This window comes from Suncus etruscus, chromosome 4 (genome assembly GCF_024139225.1).
Source record: "Suncus etruscus isolate mSunEtr1 chromosome 4, mSunEtr1.pri.cur, whole genome shotgun sequence".
NCBI lineage: Eukaryota > Metazoa > Chordata > Mammalia > Eulipotyphla > Soricidae > Suncus > Suncus etruscus.
The window spans coordinates 20,378,350-20,404,711 of record NC_064851.1 but is presented as its reverse complement, the minus strand read 5'-3'; the positions used below and the strand labels follow the sequence as shown (position 1 = coordinate 20,404,711).

At 52.5% G+C, this 26,362-nt stretch overlaps 2 protein-coding genes across 3 annotated transcripts in view; one reads left to right on the top strand and one right to left on the bottom strand.

Moving 5' to 3' along the window:
- Positions 1 to 26,362, bottom strand: part of PADI2 (peptidyl arginine deiminase 2) — a 651,199-nt gene that overhangs the window by 483,995 nt on the left and 140,842 nt on the right. The gene's annotated exons all lie outside the window — the stretch shown is intronic.
- The window catches only part of ARHGEF10L (Rho guanine nucleotide exchange factor 10 like), a 124,261-nt gene that overhangs the window by 24,114 nt on the left and 73,785 nt on the right, over positions 1 to 26,362 (top strand). The window contains 3 exon segments of the mRNA XM_049772149.1: positions 11,695 to 11,763; positions 17,420 to 17,605; positions 18,332 to 18,362. Of these exon segments, the coding sequence (XP_049628106.1) occupies positions 11,727 to 11,763; positions 17,420 to 17,605; positions 18,332 to 18,362 (254 nt within the window). The 5' untranslated portion in view covers positions 11,695 to 11,726.

The window sequence follows — 26,362 nt, the reverse complement described above, 5'->3', positions numbered from 1 at the left end:
CATCAGGGGGCTGGACCCAGGTTGCTTTGCTCATGGGCCAGTCCTCAGAGGCTTATATGGTGCCCTGAAGTCCCCAGAATATAAGTACCTGGTTGGTAATGGGAAACTGCAGAACAGTGTTAGCTGTGGAGCCAGAGAAGCCATAGTGGGTTTCTCTGTCCTCTGTATCCCCCAGTGCTGCAGAGCTCCTGGTCCCCAGGAAGAGGTGGGGTTCTTAGGATGTATGCCGAATTCCTCTGGCCAAAATGAACACTCTCTGTTTTGTGATCTTTTGCTAGCTCGGGTCTTATGTGGGTAAACAATCCTGGTTCTGGACTAAATCCTGTCCTAGGGCAGCAAGGATTCAGAAAGGACCACTCAGGTTGACATTGCTGGCCTGCCCTCTACCCCAATCTCTCAGCCCGACCTCTGTTTCTGCACAAGGATTGCTGTGATGGGAAGGGGAAAGACTCCCAAGGACTGGACAGTTGGCCCAAGAGCTGCATCTCAAACTGCTGAACATGTGACCATCTCTTAGCTTCTCCAAGCTGGTTTCCTCCTCTGTGAAATGGGACTGGTCTGGCCCACTCGAGTGGCCACGCCTTGTAGGCCACAGATCCCTGGCCATTGGGGCCTCAGACAGTTAATGGCCTCGGGATGTACCTCCCTTCAGGCCTAGGGTCTGTTTGCATGTTTGAGATTTGGGTTATGTGACTGAGCCTCTGTTTGGCTGGATCTCAGACCTCAGATGTTGGCTTGTCTGGCCTCCTGAGATGGATGGACTGGGTTGTTTTTGGCCATGAGTTTTGCAGAGGTAATTCTTTTATTAATTTTTTTTTCTTTTTGGGCCACACCCAGCGATGTTTAGGGGTAACTTCTGGTTCTGCACTAAGGAATTACTCTTGGTGGTGCATGGGGGACCATATGGGATGCTGGGGATCAAACTTAGGTTGGCTGTGTGCAAGGCAAGCACACTACCTGCTGTCACTCTGCTATCACTCTGGCCCCTGGTCATTCTTTTCTTTTGATACCCAAAGCTGGATCAGAGTGCACCCCTCCTTCCTGAGTTCAGGCTTGGAAGGAAGGAAGCAAAGCCGGGTTGAAACCAGGGACTTTGCCATACTGGGGGTGTTAGTTGAGGAAACAAGTGTCCAGCCTTGTTCCTGGCTCCTGGGTCCCTGTAGGAAAGATGATGTGTGTACCTGCCTGCCAGAGCTGCTGGCAGGGTGAGCAGCACCCGCCCCAGTGCCCTGGGGTCCATCCACTCTCGTGGCCACATGATTTTGACTCACCAAGGCAGGAATGTTCTCTTTTTGGGAGCAAGTTTTTAAAAATAGTCTTAAGTCCTTCCAACCTCCACCCTGCTCCACGCCTCTTCTGCTCTCACTCTGGCGATGGCCCCAGACCGCCTCCCACACTGGTTTTGGGGCACTGCCTTCTACACAGTGAGTGAATCTGTAGAGTGTTCCGAGGAGCTATTCAGACCCCAGATCGAGTCCTTGAGGAGGTGGGGCAGGAGGTGGTGCCCATCTGCTTCCTACATTGCTGTCCCTTTCTCTGGAATGGCTGGTGGTGGAACTGACGTCTGGTGCTGCATGGGACCCGGGAAGCCCGCCATTCATTCAGCAAGTGTTCATTGGGCTCTGTGTGCCAGGCACTGCTCCAGGGCTGTGGATGGGGTGACGGGTAGGAAGGCACATGCCCAGCCTCCCTTGTGGCCAGCCACACATTGGCCTCAGTAAAGTGATGCTAATGGTTAAAACACTGGCTGTTAGCAGGTGTTGGACACACAGAGGCTGGTAGTCAAAGTCCAGGGGCTGGAGTGACAGGGCTGTGGGGAGAGACAGGAGTTGCTTTAGACTTGGTGTTGAGCAGGGCCTGCCTGATGCAGTGACTTCTGTGCAGAGCCAGCCAACCCTGTGTTGTCCGGGGAAGACCACCCAAGTCCCAGGACAGCAAGTGCAAAAGCCCCAGGATAAGGCCATTAATTGGCTATTTGAAAAGTCACTCATGGTGGTCTTTGTGAATAGAGTGGGGAGAGTGATCTAAAGTCAGAGGTGGGACCTTGCAGGTCCAGACAGGATCAGGGATGGGTTCTGGGGAGGGGAAGTATTTGTGGGTTGGGGCTGAGAGGTGAAATTGTGTGTTGAACACAGTGTGTGGGGTGGGGGTTGCGGTAGGAGGTCAGTCAGGGGCTACGGTGGTCCAGGGGAGAGATGGGGTGGTTGAGACCAAGGTAATAGCAGGGGAGGTGGCAAGAAAAGGTCAGATCCCAGGTGTGTTTGGAAGGTAGAGCCAACAGCGTTTGCTGAACCAGCAGTAGGAGGGAGGTGGGACTTTCTAGTCCTGGCCCCTTGCAAGCTGCCACCAGATGAGCCAAGGATGCTGAGAGGCAGGATTGGTGTGGCTGCTGGAAGCCCAGGCTGCTTTGCAGACCTGGGACACGCAGAGTTGATGTGTTTATGGGCGCTAGCTCTGGGCACATGGATGGAGAGGGGATCAGAATGGAGCTCCAGACCTGAGAGAGCTTGGGAGAGACCCCAGTGTTTAGAAGGCTGATGGTGCCATGGAGGAAAGGACAAGACCCTGAGTGTGGGCAGGAGGGCAAGAGCATTTTGAGAGGGGTGAGCTGGGGTACTGGTCAAGTGTTATGGGAATTAATAAGGCAAACAGGCTCAGACACAGATGGACAGAGGAGTCTGGTAGGTGGACGAGATGTGGACCTGGGAGCAATAGGTCTATTATTATTATTATTATTATTATTATTATTATTTGCATTACTGGGGATCAAACCCAGGGTTTTACACATGCAAGGCAAGTATTTGCAGCTAAGCCACACCCCAACCCCCCAGCAAGAGCATGCTTTGCTTTTGGCTAAGAAGGGCAGTGACACAGCGTATTTATTTGTACTCACTGGGAGTGATTCAGGAGAAAGAAAATGACCGTCTCTGGTTGTCTCACTTTGCCCTGGGAAAGCTGCCATTTTCCACGCAAAACATTCCCCTCTTCTCCTATCAAGGACCCCAATTTCATCTCCCCTGGTATCAGTCTGAGTTCTGGATGCAGCATGGATGTGGGGCCTGGCGAGAGGAGAGATGCTGTATTCCCTCCATAGGTTCCGTGAAGTGAAGGAAAGAACAAAGGATATGGCCACAGGATGGGTGCTGCAGAGGCTCCCTGGTGGAGGAGCACTGGGGCGGTCTCAGGTCATCTGTGACCTTGAGCACCGGGTTCTGTTGTGGTGTGGTAGAGGCAGCAGCCTGTCCTCGTTCATCCTCATCTGGAAACTTCAATGGTAGTTGCCCTTCTGGGACATTTCCCTGGAGTTTACTACTTCAGAGTATTCATTGTGCCTTAGTCTCTCTTGGCATCTGCCTCTGGGTGGGTGGCGGAGTGATGCCCCCTGGTGGGCTCCTTCAGTGCCAGGCACTATAGATGGCCTTCTCCCCTCTTCACCTCCCAGGTCAGCTTTCCTTGGTTCACCATCCTGGATCCAGGACTGCTGCCTGGTCCCAGGTGGGCTGTTCATCCCACAGCCATACATTTGGGGCTGGAGTAGTTAGTGGTTCTGTGGCCTCATCCTATAGCACAGGCCCCAGCATAGTATAGGAGCAGGCTCAGATATAGACTCAGGAATAGGAATGATGCCAGGCTTGGGCATAGATGCAGGTATGGGCACAGACACCTGGCATTAGCTCCTGTTGTGCCCCTTGAACCCCAGCTGGGGCTGGCAGGTGCAGAGTGAAATGCTAGTGGTTGGTGGGGGGGTTGGTAAATGGACATGGGGGGAGGTAAACCCAACTCCTAAAGGTAGGAAGTGAGGTGGTATTGCATGAAGGCTGGGCACCACGCCTGTGAATTCAAGATGGCAGAGCCTGGTTTCCCTGTGCTTGAGGCCACATGGGTCCATGGATGGCCACTGGAATACCAGTGGGTGGTTAGGGGCTGATACAGCCTTTGCCTTCACCTTGTACTGTTATCTGAGTATGGGATGGTAGAGGGGACACCCTTTTTTATTTTTTTAATTTATTTTTTTGGGTTTTTACCCGGCAGTGCTCAGGGGTTACTCCTGGCTCTATGTTTGGAAAATGCTCCTGGCAGGCTTGGAGGACCATATGGGATGCTGGGATTCAAACCACCATCCTTCTGCATGCAAGGCAAACTCCCTATCTCCATGCTATTTCTCCGGCCCCGAGGGCACACCCTTTAGGCTTCCACTATAATTGTGTCCTCAAACCCAGTTCTTTCTGGCCTCTCTCTGTCTGGAATGTTCTTCCTTATCCCTCCTGCCCCCCATCAGCTGTCAGGGAGACCCACATTTCCTGGTTCCGGGAGGAGGAGGCCAAAGGTGTCGTTGACCTGAACCTTATCATCGTCCCTGGTGTTGGTTTCAGCTTGAAAATGCTTGCTTGCTAGAATGAGGGGGCTGGAGCCATGTCAGTGCCAAGTGCCTAGGAGGTTGGCTTTGATGGGAAACCAAGGCTCAAGAAGGTGAAGAGGTGGCAAGGGTCAGCACGGTCCCCTCCTAGCCCCCAGAGAGTACAGTGCAGGCTCTATCACGATGTGACAGAGGGTCTTGGAGCTCAGGGGTGCAGACTGGACCTCCTGCCTGACCTGCATCTCTGGGGAGCAAGTGTCTGGAACTAAAGAGAGGGCTGGATCAGATGGTAAAGTCCCCTCACCCTCTGCCATGGGCTGGTATAAAATCACCCCATATGTGCCATATCTCCAACCCCAGGTGAACAAGTCTGAAGCAGGGGCGTGCATGAAATAATCCAAACCATGCATGCATGAAATAATTCAAAACAGGCTAAGGATGAAACACATGTAGTCTGGCAGTCTTCTGCCTCATATGGATAGCAAGCTGCCTGCCAGAACTGTCGTTTTTATTGAGTACAGAGACCACCCTTGCATGAGGCAGTAAGGACAGAGTAAATACAGATAACTCAGGCTATCCTGAACCAGTCCTAGCCAGGTTTACAAGTAAGACAATCTCTGTTTTGAGGTAAATCCAAGTTGTAAATAAACATACAAAGAACCAGGGATGATCTTTGTTTTTGGTAAAATAAGGTATAAGCAAATAGACAGGTGCCGGCAGGACCCAATAGGCTCTTGTGTCCAGAAACATGCTCCGTCCCTCTCAGGTCACACCCCTCATTGCTCCATCTGTTCCCCACTGTTGTGCCTGGGTATTGTGGACCTGGTATATGTCAGAGGTCAATGGGGAGAAGGCCATGTCTGCTCTGGGTGCCAGACAGAGCCCCCATTGTCTTAGGCTTCAGTCATCCATTGACTTCAGCCTGCCTACGGCTGGGAGGGTGCTCCACTGACCCCGCCCTGCACCCCACAGGAAACTCTGGGAGTTTCCAGTCCCCAGTAAGTGAGCCCTGCTGTCTCCCTGCTATTTGAAGGCTCCCACTGGACTAGGGAAGTCCTGGATGGAGTTTCCTGCATTCACCTATTTCTTTGCTTGGAGGAAATCTTGGGCCAAAGCCAGTGGCACTTAGGGATTGCTCCTGGCTCTGTGCTCAGGGATCAGTTCCAGCAGTGCTTGGGAGACCATCTGTGGTGATTGATACAAGGCCTTAACCCCTATATCCTCTCTCTGGCCCAGAAGTTGTATTCTTTTTTTTTTTTTTTTTTTGGTTTTGGGGTCACATCCATCAGTGCTCAGGGGTTACTCCTGGCTCTACGCTCAGAAATCGCTCCTGGCAGGTTCAGGGGACCATATGGGATGCCGGGATTCGAACCACCATCCTTCTGCATGAAAGGCAAACTCCTTACCTCCATGCTATCTCTCCGGCCCCAGAAGTTGTATTCTTTATGGGGGCTGGGGCCACACCTGACAGTACTCAGGGCTTACTCCTGGCTCTTCCTTTTTTGGGAGGGCTATGCCCTGTGACACTCTGGGGTTACTCCTGGCTCTGCACTCGCTCCTGGCTTGGGGGACCATATGGGATGCTTTGACTTGAACCTGGGTTCGTCCTGGGTCAGTCATATGCAAGGAAAACGCCCTACTGATGTGCTATTGTTCCAATCCCACTCCTGGCTCTTTTTAGCCAGTCTACCTTCCTACTTATTTCCCCTTCATTTGGGGCTCTGGTTTCTGGTTATGGCTGTTGATACCTGGGCCACTGAGTTTTCCATCTGCCTTATGACCCCCACTTTTGTCATGCAGAAAGCTCCAAGTGGCCATGGGCCTGGGACACCCTAGCTTCAGACTCCCATGAGAGGCAGCAGGCCAGTGTGTCATACTCTGGCTCTATTCCAGCACAGTGCCCGGCTGTGACTAGTAGTGGTTGTGATGAGCCCCTGAGCCTCAGAAACATGGATGTTTCCTGCCCTGAACCACTGAATCTGAATGTTGAGTGGGGGGTGCATATGTGTCATATGGTAACTCTTAGCCATGACTGCCTGAGCAGTCTTAGGTCTGGGGAAGCCTCATTGTGTGGTAACTGGGTCTTGCTTTTGAAGGCTGAGGAGGAGTTTGCAGGCGGTGAGCAAGAATTCTGCCTAGAGGGAATAAGTAGCTGGCCAAAGGCCACAGGGCTGAGGGCCAGGCTGGACAGGGGCGCTATGGAGCAAAGAGAGAGGAAGGTGGGGCTGGGCTGCCACTGAGGGCCTGCCTGAGGCCTGGACCTCATCCAGAAGACAAAGATGAGTCTGAGGTATGTAATGTAGCCTTCCTGGCTGGGCAGGTCCACATGTGATGGGAGGGATCCACCCTGTATTTTACCTGTCATCCAAGAGGCAGCAGTCATCCAAGATGCTAGGCTGGAGACACCTGGGCCCTCACCTGCTCCTGGTCCTGCTGTGGAAGCCTGGGGGTGGCCCACCCTGCCTCCTGTGAGGTTACCTTCATGGTAACCAGTTTCTCGAACTTGGGGCCTTATTTGCCACTTGGGATGCCCACCGTCCCCATATGACCTCTCTCCTTAGAGGTCAATTTCCTTTGTCCCCACTTTCCTAGCTCTGTGTTTATGGTTGGCTCCCAGTGGCGCTTGGGGACCATAATTGGGACCTTGCGTGGGGCTGGGGCCTCCTATATGTAGAGCATCCATTGAGCCATGTCTTCAACCTGTTTGTGTATAAGGGAGGGCAGAGGAAGGGGAGAGAAGGAGGGAGGAAGAGAGACCAGGGATGGAGCTCAGGCCCTCACATGTGTAAGATGCTTGCTCTACCCCATGAGCCACACTCATGATGGCCCAGGTGCCATCAACCCATTGCCTCTTGAGTGTCACAGTGTTTTGGACTCAGCTTCCACTCCTGACAAGCCAGAGCATTCTAGTGTAGCTTCTCTCTGTTCCTGGCACACTGGACTGTTTTAGAGTTTGTCCTTCTGTGGAAACAGAGCATGGCTGTTCCCCTTTGCCCTTGTTAGATTCACTGTTGGCGATCGTCGTGCAGTTCTGAGGGAAGCAGAGGGGATATACTCAGATCACCTCTGCCCCTGCTCATGTAGGGCATCATCAGGCTCTGGGTGGGTTTCTGTCACCCCCCCACCCCCGGGCTACTTTAAAAGATGCCAGAGATAGTGCAGTGCCTAAGGCAGCACCTGCATGGATCTGGCCCCGTTCAGCTCCTTGCACATCATCAGCCCTGGAGGCCCCCAACATCTCTAGCACTGCTGGGCACGAGCCATAACCCAGCCTCATGCTCTGGCATTGACTGTACCAGTCCAGTTGGCTGGGAATTGCTGGTGCCCACCCCCCTCCCCGACATATTGAACACCATATTGGAACCCTTTTCCCAAATAAATAAAATAGTAAAACATTCGGTAGGATATCCTTGGTCTGTACTTTTTTTTTTTTTAATTTTGGGGCCACACCAGGCAATGTTCAAGGACCACTCCTAGCTCTGCACTCAGGAATCACTCCTGATAGTGCCCAGGTTACAGTATAAAGTGCCAGGGTTGGCCGTGTACAGGGCAAGAGCTCTACCCACTGTACTGTTACTGTGGCCCATGGTTTTTTGCTCTCTGGATTGTGCCCGCACCCTGGGGCTGCAGGCTCTGCCTTTTTTTTTTTTTTTTTTTGGTTTTTGGGTCACACCCGGCGGTGCTCAGGGGTTACTCCTGGCTGTGTGCTCAGAAATAGCTCCTGGCAGGCACGGGGACCATATGGGACACCGGGATTCGAACCAACCACCTTTGGTCTTGGATCGGCTGCTTGCAAGGCAAACGCCGCTGTGCTCTCTCTCCGGGCCCCAGACTCTGCCTTTTTACCCACTGAACTACCAGAGACAGACACTGTAGGAAGGGTCTAGATTAGTTTTCAGAGTGCGGTCATTTCAAGGGCATCATGGCATATTCCTTTTGGCTTGAACTCCTATCTTAAAAGCTTCCAGACCATGCAGTGATGGAGGGAAAATAAAGAAAGGAAAGACAAGGAAATAACAAGTAGTGGAGCATTTCCTCTGTTTGCTTAGGTCACACCCTGGTCTTGCCCCATGGGGCTGGAGTTGGGAGCTGGCCAGGGACCACCACACCCATTCTGCAAAGAAGGAGCCCCAGACTCTGTGGTTCAGGCACAGTACAGTGTGCGGGTGGATCTGGCTGTCCCCGCCGGTCATGACTCCATGCTCTCCCCAGGGTGAAGCCCTAGCTTCTCAGGCTACCCTCCAATTCTTTTTCTTGGGTATAATACAGACACAAGTTCCCTTGGCCATCCTTCATTTTGGCTGTGATTAGTCCCAAGGACAGGCATTGCCTAGCTGACGCTGACAGGAGCCTGACCAGCTATGTCACTGCAAGATCTGTGGACAGGGTCCCTAAATGGTCACAGGAGGAGTGTGACCCAGTTTGCCTTTGAGTGGTGAATGAGGCTCATGAAGTGAGGTCCCTGAGCCCTAGGCCAGCTCTGTGGCTGACAGCCCAAGTGTGGTGGCAGCTGTTGGACCAATGTCCAGTGTGCGTCATGGGCTATTCCAGGAGCTTTGCATTCGTTTTCCTACATTTTTTGTTGTTTGTTTGCTTGTTTGGGGCCATACCTGGTGGTGCTCAGGGCATACTTCTGGCTCTGCACTCAGCGATCACTCCTGGTGGTACTCGGGGACTATATAGGATGCTGGGGATCAAACATGGATAACCTTGTGCACAGCAAGCACCCTCTCCACTGTACTACCTCTCCAGACCCCCATCTTAATTTTTCTTCCTTTTTCTGGGGGAGGGTTGGACCCACACCAGGAAGTGCTTAGAGATTACTCATTCTGTGCTCAAGAGACATTCCTAGGGCTGGAGAGATGGCATGAAGGTGGGGTGTTTGCCTTGCATGCAGAGGGATGGTGGTTCGAATCCCGGCAACCCATATGGTCCCCTATGCCTGCCAGTGGCAATTTCTGAGCACAGAGCCAGGAGTAGCCTCTTGAGTGATGCCGTGTGACCCCAAAACAAAACAAAACAAAAAAAGAGATACTCCTAGTAGGACTTGGGGTTACTGAATGTGGTGCTAAGGATTGAGTTTGGGTCAGCCAAATGCAGGGCAAATGCCTTACACACTGCACTATCTCTCTTGTCTTGATGACCCTGTGTGTGGGGCCCTCTTGATGGTGCCTGAGGGACCATGTAGTAGTCTACATGGTCTACATGATCTAGGGCTCCCACAAGCCAAGCATGGGCTTTAGCTGAGCCATCTCTGGCCTGAGGTGGTCTACTTTCTGCCTCATTTTCAGATGAGTGAACTGAAACCTAAAGATGGGTTTAGTAACTCTTGAGGTGCCTTTCCTCACTCTTGTCTCCTGGGAGGGGGGTCTCCAGTGGTAGGACAAGCTTCTCATCGGTATCCTCTGATCTTGGCAGACCTGGAGAGGTGGTCTGGTACCTGGTCATGTTGCTATGACAAGCCCAGGGAGATAGGGAGACTAATGTGGCCACTTTGCCAAAGCTCCTCTGGCCTCCAGTTGAATCTGAGTGCTGTCATCTTGGTCCCTCATCTCGGCAAGGAGTCCTGGGTAGATTCTACCCCTCTCCCTCATGTCACCTCCAACCTCTTCCTGTCCCTTCCTCTGCAGATGGAGGTAACACTACAGATAAGACCTTTGACTCCTCTAGTGCTGGTGCCTCCTCCTTTCTGGGGAAGCCCTTAGGCAGGAGTGAAAGGCCGCAGCTGTCTTGGAGGTTGAGGGCAGGGAATGGGGTCTTGGTGAACAAGATGCTTTTTTATTTTGTTTTGTTTTTTTGGGGGCCACACCTGTTGATGCTCAGGGGCTACTCCTGGCTATGCACTCAGAAATCGCTCCTGGCTTGGGGGACCATATGGGACGCCAGAGGATCTAACCGCAGTCCATCCTAGGCTAGTACTTGCAAGGTAGATGCCTTACAGCTTGCGCCACCACTCCAGCCCCACTCCGGATTTTTTTTTTAGTGGGGGGGAGGTCACACCTGGCAGTACTCAGGGTTTACTTCTGGCTCTTGCACTCAGAATTCACTCCTGGCAGGCTCAGGGTGGGACCATATGAAATGCTGGGAATTGAACTTGGGTCTGTCCTGGGTTGTCTGCATGTAAGATAAATGTCCTACTACTGTGTTATCACTCCAGCCCCAGGATGCTTTTTAAGGAGCTGTTTGATGCCATCCTTCGGTGAGGGCCTCTGAGGCCCCTTGCAGGGGCAGGGATAACAGGGCTGGGGGCTGACTGCTCACCCTTTTGTGGTGTGGGAACTGCAGAAACACTGGAGCATGTAAGTCATTCTGTGAACCCAGAGCTTGGGATCCCGGGGCCTGCTTCAGATCCTGACTCAGCCCCCTTTTAACTGTGAGCTTGCACAACTCACTGCATCCCACTGGACTTCATTTTCTCTGTTGTTTGCACCAACACATGTTCATGTTCATGTCAGAGCAGTGCTCAGAGCTGGCCCGGCATGAGGGTTGGCAGCTGCATTCTGGTTTTATGTAGGATGCCCCAGTGCTGGCTGAGGCTTTGGGAGGGAAGGAAATGAGGCATGTGTTAGGCTCACGAGACCAGGGGGCTGGGGCTTTCTGTCAAGCATTGGCTCCCTTCCCTACAGGCTGGGACTAGAAGAACTGGCCCTTGCTGGAAACTGGGAGTGTGTGTGGGTACAGTGCTGGGAGAAAGCTTTTCCTCACTGGCAGGAGTGTTCCTAGGACACCGGAAGCCCATTGGAGGGTTTTGGCCTCTTGCTTGTGGGTGGGAGACCCCACCCAAGGCCAGGAGAAACTGCTCCTGGATCTGAGACTTGGGGATTCTCACCTGTCCTTTGGCAGTGGCTACTCTGCACCCTTTTACTTCCCATGACCGTAAGACAGGACCAGTGACCTGCTCTCTGTTGGGCAGTGCTGAGGAACAGGACAGGGACGGACAGAGGGTTAATGACACTTGACTGTGTTGCAGGACTGAGCAGTGACCTGAAGGAGAAGAGGTGTCCCTGCTATGTCTATCATAGCCTGGAAGGATCAGATACCTGGTCCTAGGCTGTAGCTTTGCTGGGAGCTAGTGGACAGAGGGAGGATCGGGGACTCATGGGCTCCCCACCTGGCAGGTCAGAGGTTCCCCAGCCAGGGGTAATGGTGACTGCTCTGCAGCTGCTGGGTTTTCCAGGCTAATGATTGACCAGCAGGTGGTTGCGCCCTCATAGCCCTGCTCCTCGGGCTTCTGGGAAAGGGGCGGGCAAGCTTGGTGCTGTACATGGCCACGGTGAGGCGAGGCGGACACTCAGGCCTCGGACACCTTTAACTGGGTTCCTGCCTTGTTTTCACAGACAAGCCACTGGGCCGAGCTGGACTTTGTCTGATGGCTTCTTCCGACCCTCCTCCACAGGCTGCTACAGGTACTGTACCTCGGCTTCGGGCTGCCTCCTCTCTGCATGGGTCTTGGGGCCTGATCCATCTCTCTGCCTCAGCTTTCTCACCAGCATGAGGGAATAGCAATTTCTTTCCCACAGAGTTAGTACCAGGCAGAGACCAACATCCTTCACCACTGGGAGTGAAGTTTGTGAACAGAGAACAGGGCCCAGAGGGGTGAGACTGGGCTGGATGCTCCAACTCCAGCTGCTGAGTGGTGGTGGGCTCAAAGACGAATACACACTTCATGCTAAAGCATGGTTCAGCTTTGACTGGGAATCCTGTATTTTCTATGTCAGCCTTAGGAGTGAAAGGGAGGGGAGAGTGCTGAGATGGGGACATAAGAAGCCACACTTCCTCTTGGGGGAACTGGACACAGGTCACACCCCTGTTCTGTCTCTCCTGGACCTGGCTGCTGTCCTCCTCTTGTCTGCTTTACTGGAGTACTGAGCAGAATGGTGATATACACTGTTGGCACCGAGGTGGTCACAGTGCTTGGTTTGGTCATTCCAGAACTCTTGTGTGCTCACACCAATGCTCACAGCTGCATAAAACCCAGAAGACGACAGCAACAGTGTCCATTTTCAGGCTTCACTCATGTGGGAGTCAGTGGGGGCAGCAGGCCCAGGCTGCAGATTCATCCCAGAGCCCCATCTGCCTTCTGCACAGCACATGGAGGAAGTTCTTCTGTTCTTCTGGCCTGTTCTTCATGGCCTGTTCTTCTGCCAAGGGTGGGGGAACCACCTTTCCAATGGCTTGGGATGGTGTCCCGTGTCCCTGCATCCTGGATGTGCTTGCCAGTGGAGCCTCTCAAGGATGGGGTGTGTCCAAGAACAGCAGAGGCCTTCGTGTGATGACACTGGACCAGATAGTGGCAGGGCCCAGTGCAGCCCCAATTATCCAGGGATGGGCCTGAGAATCTGCCTGTTGATAAGCAGCTGTGTTCGCACCAGGGTGGCCCTGAGGACCGGATGCTCACAGGGTCCCTAGAGCAGAGCCATAGGGCAACGTTGTTCCTTGTTCCTGGCCCCAACTTTGGGCCCCAGCTGCCCCTTCTCTTTCTTTCTTGTGGGCCACACCCAGCAGTTCTCAAGTGTTACTCCTGGCTCTACGCCCATGAATTACTCCTGGAAGGCTTGGAGGACCATATGGGATGCCGGAGATTGAACCCAGGTGCTGTGTGCAAGGCAAACGCCCTACTCACTATGCTATTGCTCCAGCCCCATATTCTTTTTTTCCTCACTGAGGAGGCCAGCCCCAAGAACGGTTTTAGGACTGAAGATTCTGTTGCCCATGAGTCCATTTGCCTAAGCAGGTACCAGCATTGCTGGGTTCTCTGAGCAGTGCAACCTTGTCTTCCGGCAAAGTAAAATCCAAATTCTTCATCAGAGCTGCCACCTCTTTTTCCTCCATCCTCGCACATGTCTTGATGAGCTGGCTACTACCATTTGCCATTTGGTTTCTGTTCCAGCTGTGGCCTCAACCTGGGAAACTTCCCGCCCCCCTTTTTGATGCTTTTTCCAGGCAGGTGCCCCATACAGAGCCCCTCCTGTCTGCATCATCACATCATCACATCACAGGCTCTGGGGCATTCTATGTTCCTCTGACCAGGTCCGCTTGCACTCTCCCCCCCAAAGTGAGCACCTGTCTTCTATCTCTTCAAGCTTCCCCGCCCAGGCTGTGGGGGATATCACTAGACAGCGGCACAACTGTGCTAGCTGGTAGTTGTGTAGCACTCATCAAGGGAAATGATGAAGAAGCTTTAAGTTCCTCTCTAGTCCCTCCCATCTGTGGTCTAGTGGCCTGGAACTGGCTTGCTAGTAGGGAGTCTGCAGCAGCCCCCCATCTCAGGTTATGGTATAGCCATGACATGGGGCCATACTGGGCATGCTGCCACATTGAGACTGAGTTTGGCAGCTAAGCTGGTGAGCATACTTCACCAGGTGCTCCTGTACAAGCTTTGGACCTCCAAACATATAGTGTCTGTGCCCTCATTTTCTACTGATTTTCTACAGAAAGGACAGGTGAGAGGGGCCAGGTAGAGCAGTGGTCCAAGTTCCCTACAGGCTCACACCTAGAAGCCTCAGTCATACTTGGCCTTGGCCTAGGACCATGCATCTGGGGATACCCACTCCCTTCCAGCTTAGGCCCCAAAGCATCCACATTCTCCAGGGTCTGTTTCTGGGAGCCCCCAAATTGTGAGCAGGGACTAGTAGTTTTTATGTATTTATTTGGCTTTTGGGCCGTATCCAGTGGTGCTCTGGGCTTACTCCTGGTTCTGTGCTCAAGGATCACTCCTGGTTGGGTTCAGAAGACCATTTGTGGTCTGGGTTGACTGGATGCCAGGTTGGCCAACTTGCCATCCTCTCTTTTACCCTGTTCCAGTAGTTTGTAAACCTGAACACCTTGCAGTATGTAGGGTTGACATAGGGGAGAACACACATTTAGTAAGTGCTGGTCTGTGCCTGCTGCATGTGGAGCACAGGCTATAATGGTGAGAAAATCCACCAAGTGTCACCCCCAGTGGTTCTGTCCTTTGGGGCATGTGGCCAGTTAGAGCATGGAGGACACAGTGTCCTGTGTACTCAGGGCACAAGAAGTACAGGTGGCAGATGAGGGGTCCCAGGACTCTGAGCGGTGTTGTTGCTTGGAGTTAATGAAAACATGGCCCCAAATATGTGGTTAGTGCAGGGAGGGGCCTGACAAGAATATTCTGGACCCAGGACTAAATTTTTGAGGTTGAAGCACAACTGGTGCATTACAAGATCACAGGTGTGACCTGAGTGAGGTAAGCAGGGAGACAAGCAGACAATTCTGACACCCAGGACACAGATATGTCACAAACAGTGTCATGAGTAAAGGCAATTATGGCTTTATTTCTAGCTTAATTTCGAGGGCTGAAGTGATAGTATAGCTGGTAAGGTGCTTGCCTTGCACGGGGCTAACCCAGGTTCAATCCCCAGAACACTATATGGTTGTCCCCTGAGCACTCCCAGAAGTGATCTCTGAATACAGAACCAGGAGTAACCCCTGAGAATCACCAGGTGTGTCCCCCAAATATCCTAAAACAAAACAAAAAAGAATATATATTTTGAAATATCTCAAGCACTTCATACAACAGTAGGCTGCTTGGTAATCCCTGAGTTAGTGTGTGTCCCCCACAGCCACAGGGTTGAGAGCTGTCATTTGAAAAATGTCCCTCAGAGTCCCTCCCACCTGAATATCATTCTCACTGACCTAGGCCTCCTGGGATACTAAGAACAACAAGGCTATAGGGCAAGAACATAGTGTTAAGATATTCGTGTGGCATTCATGTCAGTCCTCATGTGTTACTGTGTGCTGAGGAATTTGCTAGGCCTCTGGGATCCCTGCAGTCACCTTATGTGGAGGCAGGTAGTTTCAAACAGGTGACTCAGGGACAGGCAGTCCTAATACTGCCTTGGTATGTTCGCACATGAGGGAAGAGGCCACAGGCCACACACTGCCCACTGGGGCCAATCTCTAGAGTCCCTGTAGTTCCCAGGAGGGGGAGCTAGGTCCGGTGGGGCAACTCTGGGTTTTGCAATCCAGGAAAGAGCTCCCCTCCCCTTTTTTTAAATTTTTGTCTTTTGGGACCACACCCAGGGTGCTCAGGGATTACTCTGCACCCAGAAACTACTCTTGATAGTTTCTGAGTACTCTTGATAGGGACTATATGGGATGTTGGAGATCAAACTTACATTGGCTGCATGTAAGGCAAAGGCCCTACCTGCTATATTATGGCTCTGGCCCAGGGTGGACCTTCTTGATTCTGCCATGTTGGCCCCTAGAGGTATGTAGGGGATGTCCCCAAGGAGGAGGGATTGAATGTCCCACCTGTGCCACATCTACCTGCCAGATGACCCATGAGCACCTGTGGTGTGTGGGACACAGGCAGGTAGAGGTGGTCCTGCCTCAGGTCCTCTAGTGGATGTAGACAGTGTTTCCTGGTTAATACAAAGTGCCTTGGGCTAGGTTGTCACTATGAGCTGTGATCTTGCTCCCGAGGGGGTATATGGCAGTACCAGGAGCCAAGACAATTTTAGTATATTCCCATCCCTTTCTGCCTCCCATGTCCAGGTTTCAAGGCCCCAAGGTCCCACTAGAGATAGCAAGCTGAGGCAACACCAGTCTGTTTCTTCTTCCTATTCTTATCAGTCTTATGGGTGAGGAGTGCTTTTTAGGTTTTTTTTTTTTTTTTTGGCTTTTGGGCCATATCTTGCAGACTTCAGGAATCACTCCCGGCAGTGCTCAGGGGACCATAAATGATGCCAGGGATCAGGGTCAGCTGTGTAACTCCCTTACTGTCTTTCTGATCCCATGGTGTGTTTTCATTCTTACTATCATACATATTTACAGTGGAGAATTATGCAGGAAGGAGAATATTGAATGGGTCTCTAAGAACCATGCGGTTAATTGGTAGGGCCCCTAGACTAGCCCAGCCCAGTCCAGTAGAATGCAGAGCTTGAGCTCTGTCTAGTGTGCCTGAGTAGTGTCTGGCCTGCAGAAGATGCCTCATGCAGGCAGTCATTGAGGCAGGCTTGAGGTTCATCAGACCACTCTGCTTGTTGTGGGAGGACAGGGATAGATGGGCTTAGCTACCATAAGAAGTTCTATCCAGGCAGTGTCTAGAGAAGAAAGAGGACTTGAGGGGCTGGAGCTAGAGGTAAGGCATCTGCCTTGCAAATGCTAGCCTAGTAGGACCAGGGTTTGATCCCCCAGCATCCCATATGGACCCCCCAAGCCAGGAGCGATTTTTGAGCGCATAGTCAGGAGTAACCCCTGAGCGTCAAATGGGTGTGGCCCCCAAAACAAAACAAAACTAAACAAAACGAAAGAAGGCTTGAAGGGAGGTAGACAGAGAACCTCAGTCTGGAGAAAGGAATATGATGACAAACCGCAGCAGGGTCTCTAGGGCAAGTTCATTCTTTCCTGGGGTGGGGGTAACCAAACACGCTGAGTTCCTGCCCCACCCCTGTGCCTCTCCCCTGCCAGAACTGTGGTCCCCTTAAAGGGAGACAGAGGGAGGAACAGCAGAAAGGAATGCAGGACCATCATTCTGTGTCATGTAGAAACTAATGATGGGTATGAGCTCAGGCTGGGACAGAGATGGGAGACATCGAGGCAGCCACACGGTGTGAGATGGGTTTTGCAGGTTGTGGCCCCAGCTGGCAGGAGCTCTGCCAGGATCGATTGGTAGTGAGCCTGGCTGGGTGGACCTGCATGCCAAGAGCCTGTCTGTACCCTAACTAACCCTGTCCTAGCTAACGTGTACCCGGAGCCTGGAAGCTGGTCCTCCAGGAGCTGTGCGCTTATAAAGAGCTTATAAAGAGCTGTACGTCCTGCTGCCTTGCTTGTGCTTTGCCTCTGCACACACGTGCACATGTACATCCAAGCATGGACATTTAAAAAACACCCTACACCCACAACATGGGCAAACAGAAAGCCAGAGGACAAGAGACAGGAGAGACTTACATTCAGCTACAGATACACACATTGGCAGCTGTGGAAGCGGGATCCCTCTGTGTCTTCTCATCCGCTGATAGCTCTGCTCTCGCTCACTTCCCACCTGGGTTCTGAAAAGGGCCCTCCCAGAGGGCAAGCTCACTCCTTCCTTCCTCTCAGGAGACCTTCCAGTTTCCGCAGGCCCAGGCCCCTCCCCTGAGGCAGAGGACGACTCCGGAGAGGCCTTTGATTTTGAGGACAGTGATGATGACGAGGACACTAGCGCTGGCCTGGCTGCCCCAAGCCTTGCTCCAGATCAGGACGCTACTGCCCCACTGATTCACTTGGATTCGGCTCCTATCTCGGGTAATGTGTTTTCTGGAGTCCCAGGGCCTCTGGTTTCTGGTCTGTGGTTGGGGGTGGGGGTGTTCAAAGGTTTCCAGCTGGGCGGAAGCTCTGTTCCCGCGATGTCTTGTGGCCCCTCCACTGTCCCCAGAAAGCAGGAAGAAGGGAAGAACGGCTGGGGGAGAAGTTGCATTCCATTCCTTCCCTTGGGGACTGTAGATTCCTCAAATTCCGGCCACATCTGGTGCACTCTGGCACATCTGATTCCGAAGTGTCTGGCCTGGGTTGCTTTTTGGGCATCATTGTTGTTGCTCAGGCTTCTCTACCCACTGGGTCCCAGTGGCCTGGGACCCTGGGGGCGGGAAGGCCCTGATAAGTGTTAAATAGCAGCTTCTGGGCACTGTGATTTTGTCATCTGGGAGAGACTGGGGACTAGACGAGCAGGAACTTCCTGCAGGCTTGGGGACAAGGGGCTCCCAGCAGGGAGTGTGGGACTGGCCCAGGACAGGCCCAGTGGCTGGTCCTGGACTGGGATGTGGCCTTGGGGGGTGGAGAAGGGGGTGGGGACAATGCAGGTAGGAACTTAATGAGGATGCAATGTCGGGGGAGGAGAGGTGGGAACCCAGTCTGGCTGGCCAGGCTCTGTCTCCAGTGCCCCCTGGGAGGCTGGGAAAGGGGTGGGCCTGGCTGAATCTATTGGGGCCAGCCTCCCGCCTGACAGGCTCTCCCCTCTGTCTTCTCTTGCAGACTCGGACCCAGCAGCTGAACCCCAGACGCAGTAAGTCAGCCTGTGTGTTGGTGGTGGGAACATGAGAGATGGTGCAAGAGGTGTGGGCCTGGGAGAGCCCAGCACAAGCTTTTGGTTGTTCAGAAGGAGGTTCCCAGGTTTAAAGGACCCGTCTTTTAGACTCCTTTCACCTTTTCTGGATCCTGGCTGCAAGTCCGAGAAGTGGCAAGTCAGCATCTTGGCTTCAAACTCTCCCCCTGGGTTCTCCTCTTGCCTGATGTGTCTCAAAGGAGTCACAAGAACGCTCTGAGGATTGGGCTGTTTCCGGGTCAAGGGGGAGTGGTTGCATGTCTGGCTTTTCTGTCTTGGAGTCAGGCAGTGCTGGCTGAAAAGCCATGGTAGGGATGGTCCTGGCACAGGCCATTCCGCACCCATTGAGCAGCTCCGTAAGAACTTGGCCCTGCTCTGCCTGGGACCGCTGGGTGGGTTGCTCCAGCACTGGCTGCTTGCTGTAGGTGCTTGTCATCAACCTGGAGAAGTATAGAGGTTCTTCCTGAGATGCTGAAGGCTGCCTTGGTTGGCAGCGATGAGACCTGGCAGGTGAGACCTGACCTGACCCCCACACCTTGGGTTCTGGGGAATTTGAAAGCTCAACCCTATGCTCTACTGTATATCACAGGGGTAGTTTGAGCCCTCTTCCCCCTTTTTTGAGGTTGTACGCTTGGCAGTTCTTGGGGCCTATTCTAGCAGTGTTCAGGCCTGGGGGCTGTATCCAGAAGTATTCAGGTTGTTGGGAGGTACCAGGGATTGAACCTAGAGCTTTACACACACCACACAGGTGCTTGTTCTCTCTCCCTCACCTCTGAGTCTAGTGAGACTCTTTGCCCTGGGGTTGAGGGCCCCTGATCCTGGCTCTTGGATTCACACACTCAGGGATGGAAGCAGGTAGCCAGGCGAGTTTCTGCTCAGGCCTCCCACCATGCAATTAAGGCCTGACTCGGGGCCAGCAGCCGCCCTCCTTGCCCAGGGATCTGGGGTGAGTCAACAGAGCTTGCCCCGCACTGGGTGGGGCAGCTTTATCCTTACTCTCCTGCCACCCTGTTGTAGCTTTGAGAGCCAGGGCGTCAGGGTTGGGAAGTCCAGGCCAAGAACTTGGTGCTGTAGACAGTGTAGTCCACTCTGTGGGAGACGGAGAAGCCCAGAGCAGGGCGAATCTGAGTGGGGCTGGGCGTGGGTGTGGTTCTCGGGTGCTCTGAAGGCTCCTTGAGGAGTGAAAGTCAGCACAACCTGTGGTATGCATGGATGAAGCTGCTGCTGGAGAGGTGGGGTTGGTGCAGGCAGCGGACATGGGCACCCTCCCAACTCTGGCTCTCCTGATTCTCTGCTCCCCAATCCCCTGTGCAGACCTCCATTCTTTCTCTGACCTCTGGGCAGTGCAGCCTGATCTGCCACCTATTGTCCCCTCTGTCCTGGAATCTGGTGCTCAGCCCAGCGGCTCTGTGGAAGGGCGACCTCTTCCATCTTGCCTTTGGGTCCAACAGCTTCCAGGACTGCCCCTGCCTGGCATTTTTCTTCACGGTGTTGAGACTGGAACCCAGGGTGCTTATGTGAGTAGGGCGTCTGCTCCACTGCATAGCTGCTGCCTCCCTGGCCTGATGCTTGGTGTTGATGTGTTGGCTTGCTGGTCAGCAGAGCTCAGAGTGAGGCCCTGTCTTCAGGATTCGGACTGTTGGCACTTGAGGCCCCAATTAGGTGTCTCTAACTGGGTAGTGGTGTCTACTGGGATGGCTGAGTCCTTTTGCTTCTTCTGTAAGATAGGACCAAATGCTTGCTCCCACCTGGACATGCTGGGCAGTGACTGACATGGCCACAAGGCAACCTTGGAGGCTACGGCAGGGGTGAGACAGCACCCAGTACATCTTCTGCTCTGGAAGGACTATGGGTGTGTGTGTGTGTGTGTGTGTGTGTGTGTGTGTGTGTTGCATCATTTGCAAATTGCCTTAAAAAGCCAAAGGGGCCTTTGCTGACATTGGCAGCTATGCAGCCTTCACACACTCTTGGCATCTGAGAGGGTCACGGGAGCTCCTGAGAGGCCTCTGACTCCTGTTCATGTAAATGTGGGGGATACCAGTGTAGTGTCAGTGGGGAGGTGGGGGCAGGTGCTTGTCTGTGCTCCTTTTCTGCCTCCCCTCCTCCACTACATCTCCTCTTTCAGCCCTTCCTGGGCTCACACCTTCCATTCCTGCCCTTCCTGGTGATTTTCCACTCTGTAGTCCTCTGGGAGTAGAAACAAGAGGAAGAGAAAATACAATCTTGATTCTTTCTTTTTGAAAATATGTTTTAACCCCCACCCTCACCCCACCCCCAAGGTAAGTGTTTGAGTCAGTAGCGCTTTCAGGAAATAAATCTCCAAGTGTAGGCCATTGCATGGCTTCTCGACATTTGTTCCCTGACCAAGGCTCTGAGTGCTTAGCTGGCCTAAGAGAAGTGGCCAATGTCCACACCAGGGTCCTGACAGCACAGTCAGAACAGTCACCCACATCCCATATTGCTGTATCCTTCCTGTTGAGGTGTAAGAGGGCAGGGTCCTATGGGAAAGGGGTGGGGGCAACTCCTAACCCCTGCTCAGACTGAGCTGCTTAGGTCCTAGTATGCTGCCTGGTGAGTGAATGTTGGCCTCAGGTCCCCCCAGGGCTGGAGCCTGGGGCTCAGAGCTCCCCAGAGCTGGTTTTGAGACTTACACTGTTGCTCACCAGCCAGAGGTCACCTGACAAGTTGCCTCCTGTCCCCAGCTGGGCTGGATGTTCTTGGTTAGTAGATGGAGGTGAGAGGTCCTCCCTGCAGGCCATGGAAACATGCCACAGCGACTGTGTTGACTGATCCAGTGTATTTGTGACTGTCACACTGAGTCTTGGTGTAGGTTTGGTTTCAGTGGGAGCAGGTTGGTCTCTGGATCTTGGAACTCCTGGTCTTGATTCTTTCTCTTGCTGACTAGCTACACCACTTTGACCAGTCTGCCTGGAATGTAAAATTCCACCTGCCCACTTGCTGAGTGCGCTAGGGGTCTAGACTGGCTGAGGTTTAGGTAGTCTCGATGGGGACATCAGGCTGGACTCTATATTTGTCTTTGAGTCTGTCACCTTCCTCCTGGGGACTATTGCAGTGGGGCCCCCACTTCAGTCACTTTGGGCTTCAGCAAGGCAGTGCCTATGCCAGCAATGCCAACAGTGCTGCATACCCAATGGCAGCCTGGACTCCTCTACTGTGAGTGGGTGGTGTGAGCAAAGAGGGAGAGAAATGGTGCAAATGGGATTCTGACTCTACCATTGATGGGTCAGGGAGGGATTTGGAGGGGCTGAGCAGCTCTAGGCAGCACAGTCTACCCATCTGATTCTTTTTTTTTTTTTTTTTTTGGTTTTTGGGCCACACCCGTTTGACGCTCAGGGGTCACTCCTGGCTATGTGCTCAGAAATCGCCCCTGGCTTGGGGGGACCATATGGGACGCCGGGGGATCGAACCGCGGTCCTTCCTTGGCTAGCGCTTGCAAGGCAGACACCTTACCTCCAGCGCCACCTACCCGGCCCCATCTGATACCAGTGGTGTTGAGCTGGCTGTCGAGGTCAGAACTTCCTGTGCTCCCTGCTTCTTGCACAGCCCAGGGGCAGCCCTGAATGTGCCACTGTGCAGGTGAGTGCAGAGACTTAGAGATGGTCCTTTTCCATGATGACTGGCTCCACAATCACTGACCACAGGGGTAGACCTTCCCAGTGATGCTCAGGAGCTACTCTCAGAAGTGCTTTGGGGTCTGTGAGCTGGAGCTCAAACCAGGATCTTTCACAAGCAAAACATTCATACTAGGCCATTGAGCTTTTTGCCCTTCAGGGTTGTGGATGGTGGTGGATGCCAAGGGGTGAGGACCAAAGTCAGTTCAGGCAAACCCGTGATAATCAAACATGACATTTGTACCAGTTTGTGCCAACCTGTGTCAATTCACACTAGATAATGCTCATGTAAACCCATACCAGTATGCATTAGCATGTGCTAACCAAATGCCAGCTGGTACCAGGACATATCAACCCATGCCAGTCTATACCAGGCAGTGTTAGTTTAAGCTGATAAATGTCAAGTGGTACCATCTCACACCGGTTGGTACTAGCAAATTTCAACTGTGCCAGCTTGTACCACTCATGCCATACTATACCATTTGGGGCCATCCTATATCATTCTGTTCTAGCCAGTGCCAACTGGTCCTACTACATACCAACTGGCACCACATATGCCAGAGGTGCCATGTCAATTGGTGTTAGCCAATGTCAGTTGATGCCAGCCAGTGCCAACTGGTATGCTAGACCATGCCAAATCATGAAAGTCAATGTCAACTGGTGCCACTCATATCAACTAATGCCAGTAGATACCAATCAACTAATGCCAGTAGATACCAGTCAGTACTGGTTAGTGTTGACTCATGCCAAATGGAGCCAGACCATGCCAACCTGTGACTATCTGTGACAGCCTATGACATATGCTCATTTGTTTCTTTTTTTTTCTTTTTTCTTTTCTTTTCTTCCTTTTTTTTTTTTGGCCACACTTGGCTGTGCTTAATGGTTACTCCCCATTCTGCTCTCAGAAATTATTCCTGGAGGACTTGGAGGACCATATGGGTGCCTGGGATTGAACCTGGGCTGGCCTCATGCAATGCAAATGTCCTATTCACTGTACTATCACTCTGCCCCCTCACAGAGAGATAGTTCCCCTCCACAGGACCCCCTTATTCACAAATGTGCTCCCCTTGTTGGACTAGCCCCATGTCCCAGGGGTTTTCCACTTGGAAGAAAAACCTAGGAGACATGGACTCCCCACATTCTCCACAAATCAGGTTCCTCCTTTGTGCAGCATTGCCCTTACTCCCCCTCTGCTTTTCCTGCCTGAGGATCTCAAGGTTTAGCATGTCCTAGTAGCTTTGACCTTGGTTCCCTGCCAGGTTGCAGAACTGTCAGTAGCTCATTACAGGCCCCTGTCCTATGTTTACCTGGCTCATCTGACCAGGCTCTTTCCTGGGCCTAGACCTCAAAGTGCATTGGGCAGTTGCTGGTGAAATAACGGGTTAAGGAGACCTTTATTCCCTGGAGCTCTGAAGATGCCATGCTCGAGGAACAGCATGTCCACAGGAGAGACCAGCATTCTTTTTTTTTCTTTTTTTTTTTAATAATTATCTTTATTTAAACACTGTGATTACAAATATAATTGTAGTTGTATGATTACAGTCATGTAAAGAACAACCCCCTTCACCAGTGCAGGATTCCCACCACCAATTTCCCAGATCTACCTACTCCCCACCCCACCCACACATGTACTCGAGACAGGCTTTCTTTTTCCCTCATTCATTCACATTGTTATGATAGTTTTCAGTGTAGTTATTTCTCTAATTGCACTTATCATTCTATGTGGTGAGCTTCATGTCATTAGCTGTACCTACATGGGAGGATGGGGGGAAGTAAGGGTTGGGACTGAGGCAGTAAAATACTAGAAATGAGCTTTGTAGGGCAGTATCAAGGTCCCAATACAAGATGGATATTATGGATATATAGAATATATGCACACAATAAAATCAATATGAAAACAAAGAGAAAAAATTTCCACTGACCCAATATAAACCAGTGCTAGGACAGCCTGCCCTCCTCCCAGAGCGCATTCTCATTAGTGTAGGGAGAGATAGGGGGAAAGCCTGTTGACCCCTATAGAGTCCACCTAGACCGGTGCTCAGGGAAAGACTGAAGTCCAGGGGAGAAAAACCCTATACCTGGCAAGAGCTGGTCTCCAGAATCAAGGACGAAATCAGAAGCCAGATGTCTGCCTGCCCTCCTCCCCATGCACCTCCCCCCTGGAGTACGGAGGGAGGGGGGAACCTGAGGACCTCTAAGAGTCCACCTGAACCCACTTCTGGCCATCTGAGCTGGCACCCAGGGAAGGCCTGGAGTCAGGGGAAAAAGACAAGGACGGCTGGGGGCCTGCCAAGCCTCCTAGCACTCCCCAGGCTAGGGAGAAAGGTTCTGGTATGGGGCCTCCCCAAACCCCATACCTGGCAAGAGCTGGTCTCCAGAATCAAAGAGGAAACCGGAAGCCAGATGTCTGCCTGCCCTCCTCCCCTTGCACCTCCCCCTTGGAGTATGGAGGGAGGGGGGAACCTGAGGACCACTAAGAATCCACCTGAACCCACTTCTGGCCATCTGAGCTGGCACCCAGGGAAGGCCTGGAGTCAGGGGAAAAAGATAAGGATGGCTGGGGGCCTGCCAAGCCTCCCAGCACTCCCCAGGCTAGGGAGAATAGAGACCAGCATTCTTGAACCTACCTGGCCACAGCCTTCTTAGGCTTTCTAAAATATTGGGAACTGGAGGACAGCAGTGCCCAGCCCTGGAGGACCTGCAACTTGTCATGGCTTCACGGCAGTGCCAGTCTGGGACTATCAAGGATCTGGGCAGAGCCATTAACTTAGGAATTCCTCCATTTGGGGATTTGATACCTTCCCTTGTCCTGTCCTGCATGACTTAAGTGAGCTTGGAGTCCCCAGTAGAGACATAGTCCCTCCCTTCCCAATAAAGAGGTTCCTCCAATGGTCCCATAGGATTTCAAGAATTTGTGATGTCACCGCATGGCTGGCCCCAGTCACAGGACTTTGCTTCCATCCTCTCCCACAATGGAGACATGGGGCCTCAGTCCATTGGGGGCTCAGGAGCACAGTCCACACCTAACCTTTGACCCCTACAGCTGTGATGGGCATAGGGGAGCCCATCCCCCAGCACATATGTTATTTTCCTAGTCCCCAAACCTGGGAACATGTCCCCTAACTCAGAAGAGGGAGAGTTTAGGGAGGCCCTGGATACTGGTGGTCTTGAGGGCATCAAGGGGCCTTAGGAGAGGGTCAGGAGGGTCAGGCTAGCCTTGAGGAGGGAGGATGCTGGGGGGCACCAGCTGAGGATCACAGATAGCTTCTAGTGGCTGGGAGAAGGCTCAGGAAGGGGTTCTCACTTGGTTTTGAAGGAGTTTTGCCTCTAGCCCTGGGAAGCTTGGGCTGGTCTTAGATAGGAGGTGTGTGCAGTGGATGGGCACCAGTTGGATGGGGACAGGTGCCCACTTGGTCATCAGTGTTGCCAACACATGTCAGGATGGGTCAGTTTCTGCCTGTGCCAGCCAGTGTTGTCCATGCGAGTTGTGCCAATTTGCTCACTTAGGCCATCTTCGATAGTTTGTGCCACTCATATCAAATGGTATCAGCTGGTACCCATTCATGTCATCCTGCACCAGCCATGGCCTACCTGTGCTGGCTGGTGCCCATCTATGCCCTCTATTGCCAACCTATGCTATCTCTTAACAAGTAGGATGACTGAAAGAACACATACTTGGCGCTGGAGAGATAGCATGGAGAGATAGGGCATTTGCCTTGCATACAGAAGGACCCTGGTTCGAATCCCGGCATCCCATATGGTCCTCCGAGCCTTCCAGGGGCGATTTCTGAGAGTCGAGCCAGGAGTAACCCCTGAGTGCTGCTGGGTGAGACCCAAAAACCAAAAGAAAAGAAAAGAAAGAACACATACTTAAGAGAGAGCAGACAGACTAGGACCCAGAAAACTGTGTGACCCTGGAGAAATCACACAATCTCCAATCCTCAGTTTCCCCATTGGTAAAATGTGAAGCACACAGACTGAGTCCATCATGAGTCAGGCAGTGAAATGTGCAGCCTCGTAACTGCAGTGGGGCTGTAGGGTGAAGGCTATTTTTGAACATTGGGGCAGGGTGCCCATGTGACTTGAGAACTACTAACGGAGAGGCATGGTGGTGGTGGTGGGGAAGGCAGGAAAGAGTGCCAGCAACTGGTACTAGGACCTGTGGGAAGAAGGAGCAGTTTTGGTCCCAGAGAAATTGTTGACAGTATCTTAGGTGGATTATGGTCTGCAGACAGGGTTTGGGTGAGGGAAAAGGACTTCGAACTTCTTTTTGTGTCTTCATGTTGTTATTCTGGTCTTTGGTTTTTCTGAAGTTTCTCCCCACGAGGA